We start from the raw sequence: 12104 nt of genomic DNA, 5'->3' as shown, positions 1-12104 counted from the left end.
TACAGACCACCGCAATGAAGTGAGTATCCCAGTAAAGTGAATCATAATCTTCTTGCTGCGGAGGGGGCGGGAGCGGGGGGGGGGACGGGGTCTTGTCTTCCATTGTAAAATACATTTGTGAAGCACAGTAAAGCAAAGCGCAATAAGATGAGATCTGCTTATAATTGATTCCCCTTTGTAGGCTTCTCCTTTGCATGAGATGGACAATTTTTGCCCTTTTGTTTGGAATTCAGTATATTAGTGGATTTGACAACCTAACCTCCAATATTTCATTTTTCAGAGAAGTAAATATTAAGGGGAAGAGAGGAAAGGCATTCTACTGAGGGCTCTGTTGGTTGAGTGTGGACCTATGAACCAGGAGGTCACTGTTTGATTCCTAGACAGGACACATGCCTGGGTTGTGGACTTGATCTCCAGGAGGGGGCATGCAGGAGGCAGCTGATCAATGATTCTTTCTCATCATTGATGTTCCTATCTCTCCCTCTCCCTTTCGTAAATCAATTTAAAAAATAATTAATTAATTAATTAATTTAAAAAACAGGGATGGGTAACGTCTGGCCCGCGGGCCATATAAGGCTTACAAAATCATTTGGTCTGGCCCTGCCCAGGCATTAGGGATGAGTTAATTAAATGTTTGACCAAATATAGCAGGCTGATTTTTAAGTTGATAATTTTGTATGGCCCGCAAATCATGTTATAAAGGTTCCCCACCCCTGTTTTAAAAGTTTACTGAGTGAGGGCCTGGAGCCTAGGCTGCTGGAGGACTGGCTGAAGGAAGCCCGGGTAGAGGGTGGATCTGACCTGCTTCCTCCATCAGTGTTTCTCTCCGTAGAGAAATGATGCTAGCTATTCTTTTTGCCTTTATTTTCAGGAAGCTCTAAGGGAAATGTATTGTCCCATTGCATCTGACAGTAAAATTAATCCTCCCTTTTCTCCACATAACTTTGAGTCTCTCTTTCTGATATCATTAAGGTACTTTGACATGTTAATAATACCATTGTACAAGGGGCATCTAGGAGTAAACTTAGATCCTTTTTAAGGAAGATGAAGGTATCCTATATAATAAAAGGTAATATGCAAATTGACCAAATGGCAGAACAACCAGAATGCCTGTGGCCTCTTGCCCCAGCTGGCCCACCCCTGATGGCCCCCATCGGGCAGGCCAGCTGGACCCCTCCAGTGCATGAATTTGTGCACCAGGCCTCTAGTAAATTATAAATAAGAACCTTAAAGTTCATTTTATACCCCTAAGTGTAATTTCTAAATCTGATTTAAATATGTCATCATCTTGCCTTCTGCTATTGGGAAAGAGTTGCTGACTCGTGCTGAGCACTTTCTCTGTTGCATGCATTGTCTGAGGCTTGCAACAAGTATATCTAGTGCTCTTCTACTCTTTTTACAAATATGAAATCCACAGATCAGAGAAGTCAAGCAACAAGGTCTTGCAGTTTGATCTTGAGCAAAGACCTTGACTTCTTGGTATCTCTATCCGCACCTGTAAAATGGAGGCATATGCTCTTTTCCACACTTTTGCAGGCCTGTGATTTTGGTGGATATGTCAATTCTCCTGCTCCTCTCCCCCCTCATTTTCTTGGTGGGCAACTCTAAGGTATATTGGCCATCAGGTTAATCAGACCTTCCTTTGTCCTAGGGAGATGATAGCCATTGTTCTGTTTTCTTCAAGCTCTACTGTTGGCCTGGATTATTGGTCATATTTTTGTCAACTGATCAATACATAACCTTGTTTTATATGTTTCTGCTTAAAGATACATTATTTAATATATATTGTTGATTCAGTAACTTTGAACTCCAGGCCAACAGCATTATAACATGCCTGAACAAAGGTTATCTAAGACATACATTTTGGCTAAGGCCCATCACCGTCTTCTGACACTTATGAACACTAAACAACATTTCAGCACTGTGCTTGGGGGCCATTTCAAAAAGCACAAAAATACTGAAAACATGGCACTAAAGAGCCTGGAGAAAGGATACTTGTTCACAGTATAAAATCTGAAACAAAAAGATAACACTGCCTTGTTTGACCTCAACTGGGAACATGGCACGTTGGACAACTCAAATTTGTCTCCACTCTGCATATGCCTGCAAATGATTGCGAAAGCACCAGGAGTATTGATTTGAAGGTTACAGAAAATTAGGGATAGTAACTCTTTGCTTGTTATTTGGTGAACATTTTTCTAGTTTTTTTATTTGTATTTTTACTTCATTGTATTTTTTACTTCTGTAACATTTTATGTAATAGAGTTTATCATTTTTCTTATTGCTTCAAACTTTGATTCCAAGTTAGTTAGCAAAGCTTCTCTATTCCCAAGTAACAGAGAATTTACCCATATGTTTTTCTTTACTGTTTTTTCATTTACATGTCTGGCCCATTTGGAACTTATGTTGGTGCCTGGTATTTGTAATGAGCACAATTATCTTTTTTTCACATTACTCTGCCATTCTCTCAACAACGTGTAAAGTTTTATCTTTTGCCCACTGATTTGATATGCTGCCTTTATCATAGCCTAAATTTCCATATGAAATTGGGTCTATTCATGTGTCAGCATCCAATTGTTTTAATTATAGAGGTTTTAGAGTATGTTATGTCTGGTCGGGCTGGCCGCTCTTTCCTCCCCTCACCCCACCTTGTTGTGAGTTCTTTTTGGCTTTGTTTTCCAGGATTTTCCTAGCTATTCTTTCATACTTTTTCTCGATAAACTTGTCATTTCAAGTCAATTTGTATATCAAATATCAGAGCTTTTCTTTTGGCTTTCTACTGCTTTTTCCTTGCTAAGTGGACGTTTTTAATTGGAACATTTTCAGTGGTCTACAAAAGATAAATTTTCTCCTGAGCCAATGGAATGGATATAATGTCCCACGTAAGCCAATGGGAGAGGCAGCCTTCTATTAGGCTCGCTCTCTTTAGGGAGGGAAGGGTTCAGGTTACTTGCACCCCCTTGTTTCTCCTGAGCTAATAATCAGCGAGTTCCCCACCTGTGCTACTGTCTTTGTGTGTTTAGTCAGATGTTTTCATCATCTTCCTCTTTCTTTTTGCTTTTATTCAGCCGCTGTAAAACTCGGTATTTTCTTAAGATTTTATTCCAGAAATTAGTTGTCATCCTCGAAGCTCCTAAAGTATTCCCTGAGGCACTCGATACAATTAATGTTTTCTACTACATAGTTAAAAAGAGGCTTTTGATGGGATCTCATTGTGGCTCTCATCCGTCCAAGGCAGCACAATTGACCCAAGAGAATCAGCCGAGAAACCATCATTATAACAGTAAGTGAGTTCAGTTAGGTCATAAAATTAATATATAAAAACTCAGTCATTTTCATGTAGAGGCAATTAGGAAATATAATGGAACACAAATACCATTACAGAGGCAAAATGAATAAATATAAAATGCCTAGGAATTAACTCAACAAGACCATAGAGCTTACATGAAGAAAAAACACTGCAAAACTCCACAGAAAGGCCTAAATCAACATAGCTTTGAATGTATCCAAGGCCATGTGGTGGTTATAGTTGGGCTAGCCCTATGTAACCCAGATGATCTCAAGTGTCCCAGATATATGGGATCTGTCTTCTCTTATTATGTGAATAAAATGGCTCTAGGCCACACCTTGTAGAAAGTCAAACAGTTTCTTGAAAATCTCTAAGAACTTCCATAGATGATTAAGGCGCATATGTTCTCCTTGATCAATACAAACTAAACTATTTCTCTGCTCTCCTGTTACTTGATCATTAATTTATTCATTTATTTAACCACCGTATGTTTATGAGTACTTAACATGTCCTAAGCCCTCCTTAGATGTCTACTAACCACTGCTTGGGCTCCAGTGGCTTCTACCTCTCTTCCTGGTCACTCTTGTCTTGGGCCATGGTATCTTTTCTTTCATGCCCAGCTGAGCACCACCAATACAGGGCTATTTTGTATAAGACTTTTGCTGATGTTTTAAGGGTGCTAGTGGTAAATAAGCATTGTGGGGGAGAAGGAAGACAGATAGAGTACATAAATACAAAAAGCATAAAAAAGATGCAATGAAAAATTAACTATTATATATCTTAAAGTTTGTGGGTCATTTCCTGTGGAGAATTTCTCACTTTATCCTTTATTCTTAGCTCCCACCTGCTGCTGTTTTCTAGAATTGCCTTTTTTTCTGTCTCTTAACATCTTTTATCATCTCAGCCTCTCTGATTTCTGAATCACTTAACCCCTCCTTCATAGCCCTTGGGAACTCAAACCTCCTGTTATTTTATAATGGAGAGGAGCTTAACTATCTCTTTCTCTCCTCTTACTCATCCAGATGACACCAGGGGCTCAGGGAACTTCAATTTTCCTAAGCAAAGAAGTCATTGAACTATACCACTCCTTCCCCTCCAAAATAATAGCACTTCTCACCTCTGAGAAGAATTCTTATCTCTGGAGCAACAGACTAAAATATCATTTCTTTTTCTCTTCACCACACTCCAATTTTGAAGAGATCAGCTCTCAAAGTAATAAAGCAAGTAGAAGATAATTCCAACTACAATCGCAATGATTACTTTTCTGGAATGTAATAAAATGATTTGGAAATTAATTTGGGGGATAAATAAGCTCAAAGAACTAGGAAAATCTTAAAAGGAAGAGTAAAAATGAAGGACCAATTCTATCAAGAGTAATTTAAACACTTAGGGTGGAAGGATGAGCAAACAAAGAAGTAAAACCTGATACAAAGTCCAGAAACAGATCTAAAAGAAGTAAAAACAACTCCAAAAGAAAGTACAGGCAACTATTTATGTAATCCTGGACTAAAACTTTCTAACCATAGTAGTGTGAGTGAGTGTGCATGTGCATGTGTGTGTGTGATTCTTAAAATAAATAAATAAGGAAAAAATAGCATGCTTTATAACATGAATGAACTTTGGAAACATTATGCTAAGTGAAAGAGCCAGACACAAAAGACCATGTATTGCATGATTCAATTTATATGAAATGTACAGAATAAGTAAATCCATAGTAGATTAGTGGTTGCCAGGGATTGAGGCAGGAGATGCCTGCTAATGAACATGGGAGTTTCTTTTTAGAGTGATAATTTTCTGGAATTAGGGACTGGCAATAGTTGCTCAACTTTTGAGTACACTGACAACTAGTGAATTGTATACTTTAAAGGAGAAACAATATCTCAATTCAAGATCTTGAAGATAAATCAATTCTACTTGGGATACCATAAACAAAAAATTCCAGCATGCCAGTAGAGAATGGTTAAAGACTGTGTTAAAGAAAAAAGTATTTAATGACACTGTTAAAGTTGTAAGGCAGACTTTATTCTGGATCATTGAAATAGGCTTAGGGACCACTGCAATGGGATTTTACTGTGGGGATGAGAGATTCAGCTCAAACCCTAATACATGTGGGCAAGTGAGAATTTAGGAAGGAATAGGGGTCAGGATCATTGGATAGAAAATACTAAGATAAAACATCAAGGCCTTCTGGCTAACCTGACCTGTCAGAATTCTTGCTGAAGACAAGCCAGGATGATCATCCCCTGTGGGTAGTGGAGGATGAGGGACCAGATCATATATTGAGGGTGATTAGATATTGATGGGGTGGGGGGGGGCAATTAAACTGACTTAGCAGGGTTCTTGCTAAAACTAGGTTTGACAAGAAAGTGCATGGAAGGGACTATTAAGGAGGTTCAGGAGGAGCCTGACTGAAGCATCTTTGTCAAATGTGAATTAAAATAATTTTTAAAGACAAATGACTAATCCTATCTAATAAAAGAGAAACATGGTAATTAGTGTACGACCGCTACCCTTCCCATTGGCTGATCAGGGCAATATGCAAATTAACTGCCAGACAAGATGGCGGCCAGCAGCCAGGCAGCTTGAAACTAACATGAGGCTTGCTTGCTTCAGTGACGGAGGAAACCAACATTCCCCGCCTGCCTTGCCGGCCTCTGAGCCTGCAGTTTGAAACATTGTAACAAATATAGAAGCTAAACAAAACCCCAGAAACCTGCTTTCAGCGAGCCGGGATCTCAGAGCTAGAGTTATACATTGTTTCGATTATAGAATCCAAACAAACCAGATACCTGCTTTCAGCAGCAGAGGCCTCAGAGCTGGAGCCAGAGCTAAAGCTTGCCCAGAATAAAAAAAAAAAAAAAAAAAAGGACAGGTTGGGAGCTTCAGTCACTCACCAGCCTGAAAACAGCCCTCAGCCCCTCACCCAGACTGGCCAGGCACCCCAGTGGGGACCCCCACCCTGAAGGGTGTGTGACCAGCTGCAAACAGCCATCATCCCCTCACCCAGGCTGGCCAGGCACCCCAGTGGGGACCCCCACCCTGATCCAGGACACCCTTCAGGGCAAACCAGCCAGCCCCACCCATGCACCAGGCCTCTATCCTATATAGTAAAAGGGTAATATGCCTCCCAGCACCGGTATCAGCGGAGCCGCGAGGCCTCCCAGCACCGGGATCAGCGGAGCCGAGAGGCCTCCCGGCACCGGGATCAGCGTGACAGGGGGCAGCGCCCAAACCCCCTGACCGCCCTGCGGCTCTGTGTGTGACAGGGGGCGGGGCCACAACCTCCCTATCTGCCCTGCTCTGTTTGTGGCAGGGGAAGGCGCCCCAACCTCCTGATCAGCCCTGCTCTGTGCCTGATACGGGGGAGCTCCCCAACCCCCTGATTGGCCCTGCTCTGTGCGTGACAGGGGGTGGTGCCACAACCTCCCCATCGACCCTGCCTTGAGTGTGACAGGGGGCGGTGCCCCAACCCCCTAATCGGCCCTGCCCTGAGCGTGACTGAGGGTGGCATCACAACCTCCCAATCCGCCCTGCTCTGTGCATGACGGGGGGCGGCGCCCCAACTCCCCCATCGGCCCTGCTCTGAGTCCGATCAGGGGCTGCACCTAGGAATTAGGCCTGCCCTCTGCCACCTGGGAGCAGGCCTAAGCCAGCAGGTCGTTATCTCCCGAGGGGTCCCAGACTGCGAGAGGGCACAGGCCGGGCTGAGGGGACCCCCCCTTCCCCCCCGAGTGCACAAATTTTTGTGCACCGGGCCTCTAGTTCTATATAATAAAAGGCTAATATGCAAATCGACCAAACAGCGGAATGACCAGGCACTATGATGCCCACTGACCACCAGGGGGCAGACGCTCAACGCAGGAACTGCCCCCTGATGGTCAGTGCACTCCCACATGGGGAGCACCGCTCAGCCAGAAGCCAGACTCATGGCTGGCGAGTGCAGCAGTGGTGGTGGGAGCCTCTTCCACCTCCGCGGTAGCACTAAGGATATTCGACTGACAGCTTCCTGGACTGCAGGCTGGGCTGAGGAACACCCCCCCACCCCCGTGCATGAATTTCATCACTGGGTCTCTAGTAAATGCATAAAATGCAAACTAAAGTAAAGCGATGGAACACTTCCCTGTTTCCTTGGCAAAGATGGAAAGAAGTTATAAATTTTTCTTATTGGGTAGGTTGTAGTCTAATGGATATCCTGATACTGGTATTGATGAAGGTCAATTTGACAACATATTTCAAAAGCTGTAAGTTGTGTCCTTGTGATTTCATTTCTAGGAATTTACTTAAAGTAATGCTGTGTGCCATTTAAAATAAAGCAGTAAAGTAATAGTTACAACACAGAGAGAGAAAAATTTAGAATGTATAATATGTAAATGAAACTGACCAATAGAAGGGCACAGGAAAGGCTGGAGAGATAGGTCATTTGTATGTTCTTGTATCTTCTTACCTATATTTTCTGTTTAGCTACATTTTCCAAATGTTCTGTATTAGAGGTATCTTTTATAACAAAATAACAGAAAAGTTATTTAATATATAATTTCAACCCAAAGATTTTTGGGTTGTTTGTTTGGTGAGCACCATAGTGGAAATGAGATTAGAAATTTCTTTGTTTCTCCTAGCCTGTGTGGCTCAATGGTTGAGCACCAACCTATAAACAAGGAGGTCACCGTTCAATTCCAGGGCAGGGCACATGCCCGGGTTGCAGTTGCATGCTCAATCCCTAGTAAGGGGTGTGCAGGAAGCAGCCAATCACTAATTCTCTCAACATTGATGTTTCTATCGCTCTCTACCTCTCACTTCCTCTCTAAAATCAATAAAAATATTTTTTTTATTTTTTTCTCTTGTTTCAGGAGATTCAGGGGAAATTAATTGGAAGCCTCGAAAGTTCCAAAGTCTGATTCTTACTCTCTAGTTACCCATGTAATTTTCCTTCAGTGGTGTGCATAGTTTTAGGATTTGACCAATTGGCTAACTGGGAGTTTTATAACATACACTGTTGTCAATTAAACTATGGTGTATGCAGTCCAAGAATGTTTCCTCTTCAGAGGCAGGTGTTTTACTGGTGGCCTTTACAACTAGGATCATGTGAAGTGGAGTTCTTTCTGATTATTGACTTGATATCACAGTTTTCTTCTCCCAATTTCCCAGACAGAATCATGAATAAACTGGAGGACAAGAAGGACCAGATGATACCATGAAGAGAAGTTTACAGGCCCTCTATTGCCAACTGTTAAGTAAGTTGATGTCGCCTTTATTCTTTCCTAGAATATAAAAATGTTATCGTTTGTCCAGTGCCAGAAACTTACACACATTCTGGAGGAAGACCAGGGTTTGGTCAATGAGAGAGGACAGTAAATTTTCCCTCTTTTTCATCTAAGTTACTCTGTTGCCTTGGGTATCCATTGTAATGTAGACTCTGTCACAATAATTCTAAATTAACATGTTCAGCATAGTTAATTCAAGAGTGAGTGTCAAAAACACTATTGCTCTTGTTTTTGTGGCAGAATAAAGGGTGTTCCAGTGTGACTCTCTGTAAGTTTCCCATGGAGAAGGAATGGTAGGCTGTGTTTTATGGACTTTGTTACTTGGCACCCGTTACCATTCAGTATCTGCACCGCCTTTGGCTTGGAATGTTTTGCATAGTTATACATGTTCTTAAATAATGAGGGTTGAAAATGTAATTTAAGTTTGGTGACAGAGTGAAAAGTATTCAATTATGACTTTCTGCATGTTGCTCACGTGTTTTGTGGGTTGTGCTGCAAAGTGCCAGGTGCTACTTAATGCCTGTATAGCCTTTGAGATAGGAATTGTTAACGAATGAATATAAAAACCAATACCAGTTGGTGGGTTTGATGTTCAGACTGACCCACTCCGAGTCAAACAAAAGCCATTGAGTTGGGAAAATCTGGAATTCATTGTGTTTGTCTGGTTCTTGCCGAGGTAAATAGAGGGCCTATTTCTCTTAGGCTGAGTGGCTCCTTAACTTTTGCCAACAAAATAGCATGAAAAGAAATTGAGATGCAAATCATCAGTCAGCCCTTAGAATTTAGCAATTCAGGTTATGTTGCACCCCAGTTCAAAGCACTTTATCTACAGACAGCATTCTGGATGGTATTTTAGTCAACTCATTTCTGCTGCTGAATTATAATCCCTGAAACACAGATCACGTCAACCCGTTTTCAGCCTGGTGGAATGTCGCCAAGAGTTATAGGGACTCTTAAGTCCTTTCTTCATGTATTCCATAGGACTGTGGGTTTATTGTTGCTTCTTTTTATTTTTAATGATTAGCTTTCTTGTTAAAGAAAAGGCTTTACAGATTGAAGAAGCAATGTCATCAAGGAATGATTAATTCTGCCTTGCCGGGAGAGGGGACATCTGAAGGGTAAATAAGATCACACACACACACACACACACACACACACACACACACCCTCACCCTCAAGAAGGAGAGACAGCCTTTGCAGGCAGAAGAACCAGGAAATGAAAAAGAGTATAGACAATTTGGGAGGCAGCAAAATATTTTTCACCTATGCTGATTATATGCCCCAAAGTTTTCATAATATTATAAAGTCCAATATTGTTTGAAAGGCATCAGGTGAATATTCCGTGGTTCAGAGTCAAGTCTTATGCTGTCACAAGGCCCTTTCAAAGTGGAGCATATGCAAAACCTGAAGGGGTTTCCTCAAAGATTATCTGGATCCCTGCATAAACCTACTCTGCCTTAACACTTTCCTTGCAAACTCGCCTGGCAATGCAAGCAGCCCAGAGTAGGCAGCTTCCTACTGGTTAGGAGGAAGGTAGATAGTGGCCTTTGATAAACTGCTCTGATTACTAGGTAGCTGGTTGTGGGCTAGAGCCCAGCTTTGTACAGAGCTGGGAGGGTGGAGCACTCAGGCACTAGATTCAATTAGTCTGACTTCAGAGCATGATTTTCACAAGTTCATTGAGATGAAGTACTGTTATTGTAGCATTTTTCTCTCATGAGAGGAATTGGATATTTAGAAAAATATCTGCCATGCATGCATACACATACACACATAATAGCTCATATATATCATTGGTCAGCCAATTAGTAAGTTATGCCTAGATTAACAGTGTCCACAAACAGAATGTTACTCAGTGTCTAAAATAGGCTTGAGAACTACAGAACCAACATAGATTTAATAGTGACTTAATATAACTCAGCAAATTGATAATTTTGAATGGGGGGGGAGACCTGATAAAGAGAGTGTTCTGATTATATTTTGTTGCATAACAAACGACCTCACAACTTTGTAGCTTAAAGCATTAACAGTCATTTATTTTGCTCACGAATGTGCAATTTGGGCAGGGGTTGGCAGAGACTCCAGTGTCTGGGATCTGGGCTGGCATAACCCCAGCAGCTGGAGGCTGGAACAGCTGGGGCTGGCCCAACATTTATTGTTCCCTGAGGCCTTTTCACATGACACAGTGGGGCTTCCTCACAGCATAGTGGCCTCAGGGTGTACAGACTTCCTGCATGGCGGCTCACGGCTGTGAGGCCAGGGCAACGCCTGCAAGGCTCCTTATGAATTAGGCTTCGGAATCCCAAGACAGTGCTTCAGCCAAGGAAGTCACTAAGACCAACCCTGGTTCAAGGGGTGAGGGATTGGACTCCACCTGTCAACGGGAACATTAGTAAGAATTTGTAGTCATAGTTAGTTTACTGTAGAGAGTGTCTGTTAAAAACAAACAAGCAATTACTTACTAGTAGACATGAGCCAGTTCATGAGTCATAATCGCCAGAGAATCTGCGCCCTCTTGAGTACCTGCTGTGTTCACAGACATCTGCTGATCAGTTTCCCTGCATCCTCTCATTTATTTTAAAGGTACCTGTTTTAAGATGAAGAAGTGTTACCAATGAGTAGGTTAAGGACTGGTCCATGGTGACCCAGTAGTGAGTGATGGAGCTGAAATTCACACGTAGGCCTTTCTGACCTCCTTGTTCATGCCTGTCTTTTCGTCCTGCCTGGCACCTCTATCACACCCCAAAAACCAGCAGTGTGGCCCCTTTGCTGTCCCAGGGCTAGGCAGGGGGGCTTCTAAGCCGTGATTGGTAAAGTGTGCATCATATTCGTTATGTCAGATGATGCTAAGAAAAAAACACACCCAGGCTCTCTAGGTCAATGCGTCACAATCAGCAGTCGTTGGGGCTTATGTGGGCCTGATAGGGGCTGAGGGATGCAATCTTTGGCAGGCAGGGCCACTGAGGTTTTAATAGTTTACTTTTATTACAACTGACTATCTCTGCCTTTGTTTTATTTCCTGGGCTCCATTCCACAGTGCAGTACTAACTGTTTCATCCTGCCAGCTTTAGCCCTTTGGGAAGGGTTAGCACATTTTACCTCATACCTTAGAACAACGACAAGCTTGAGGATGAGGGTGGTGCTGAGGACATTCATGGTTATGTAAGTATTAGTGGATGTAAGACACATAAACAAAGGGTCTTTATGGTCCTCAGTAATTTTTTAGAGTATAGAGGGGTCATGAGACCAAAATGTTTGAGAACCACTGACCTAAAGATAAAGCCTAAGTTCCTTAGGTTAAGCATTCATGACTGGTCAGTCGTCTGGTTCCAAACTGCTTTCATGCCTCATCTCTCACCACTTCTCTCCTTTATGCCCCTACCCCCTAAACACACCCCACTTTACCCAGGGGATGCCCACAGTGTGTCCAGCCACCACAACATTTCATCCCCAGCAAAATATTTAGCTCTGGGTCTGCATGTCCACCACCCCCTGCAAATCCATCGCTCCTGTGCTACTAACAACGCTACTCCTGAGAAAATAAAGGAGCTTTC

General features: G+C 42.4%; 1 protein-coding gene across 5 annotated transcripts in view; it reads left to right on the top strand.

Annotated features, from left to right (window-relative positions):
* The window catches only part of TMEM108 (transmembrane protein 108), a 253544-nt gene that overhangs the window by 124143 nt on the left and 117297 nt on the right, over positions 1-12104 (top strand). For 4 of the 5 annotated variants that reach the window (XM_036332576.1, XM_036332573.1, XM_036332575.1 and 1 more), the window contains one exon: positions 8435-8520. In XM_036332576.1, coding sequence (XP_036188469.1) covers positions 8481-8520 — 40 coding nt within the window. In that variant the 5' untranslated portion in view covers positions 8435-8480. The remainder of the gene's footprint in view (positions 1-8434; positions 8521-12104) is intronic. The other variant, XM_036332577.1, reaches the window with a different exon arrangement.

Source organism: Myotis myotis, unplaced genomic scaffold (genome assembly GCF_014108235.1).
Source record: "Myotis myotis isolate mMyoMyo1 unplaced genomic scaffold, mMyoMyo1.p scaffold_m19_p_13, whole genome shotgun sequence".
Classification (NCBI taxonomy): Eukaryota; Metazoa; Chordata; class Mammalia; order Chiroptera; family Vespertilionidae; genus Myotis; species Myotis myotis.
This window is presented reverse-complemented; position numbering and strand designations above follow the sequence as displayed.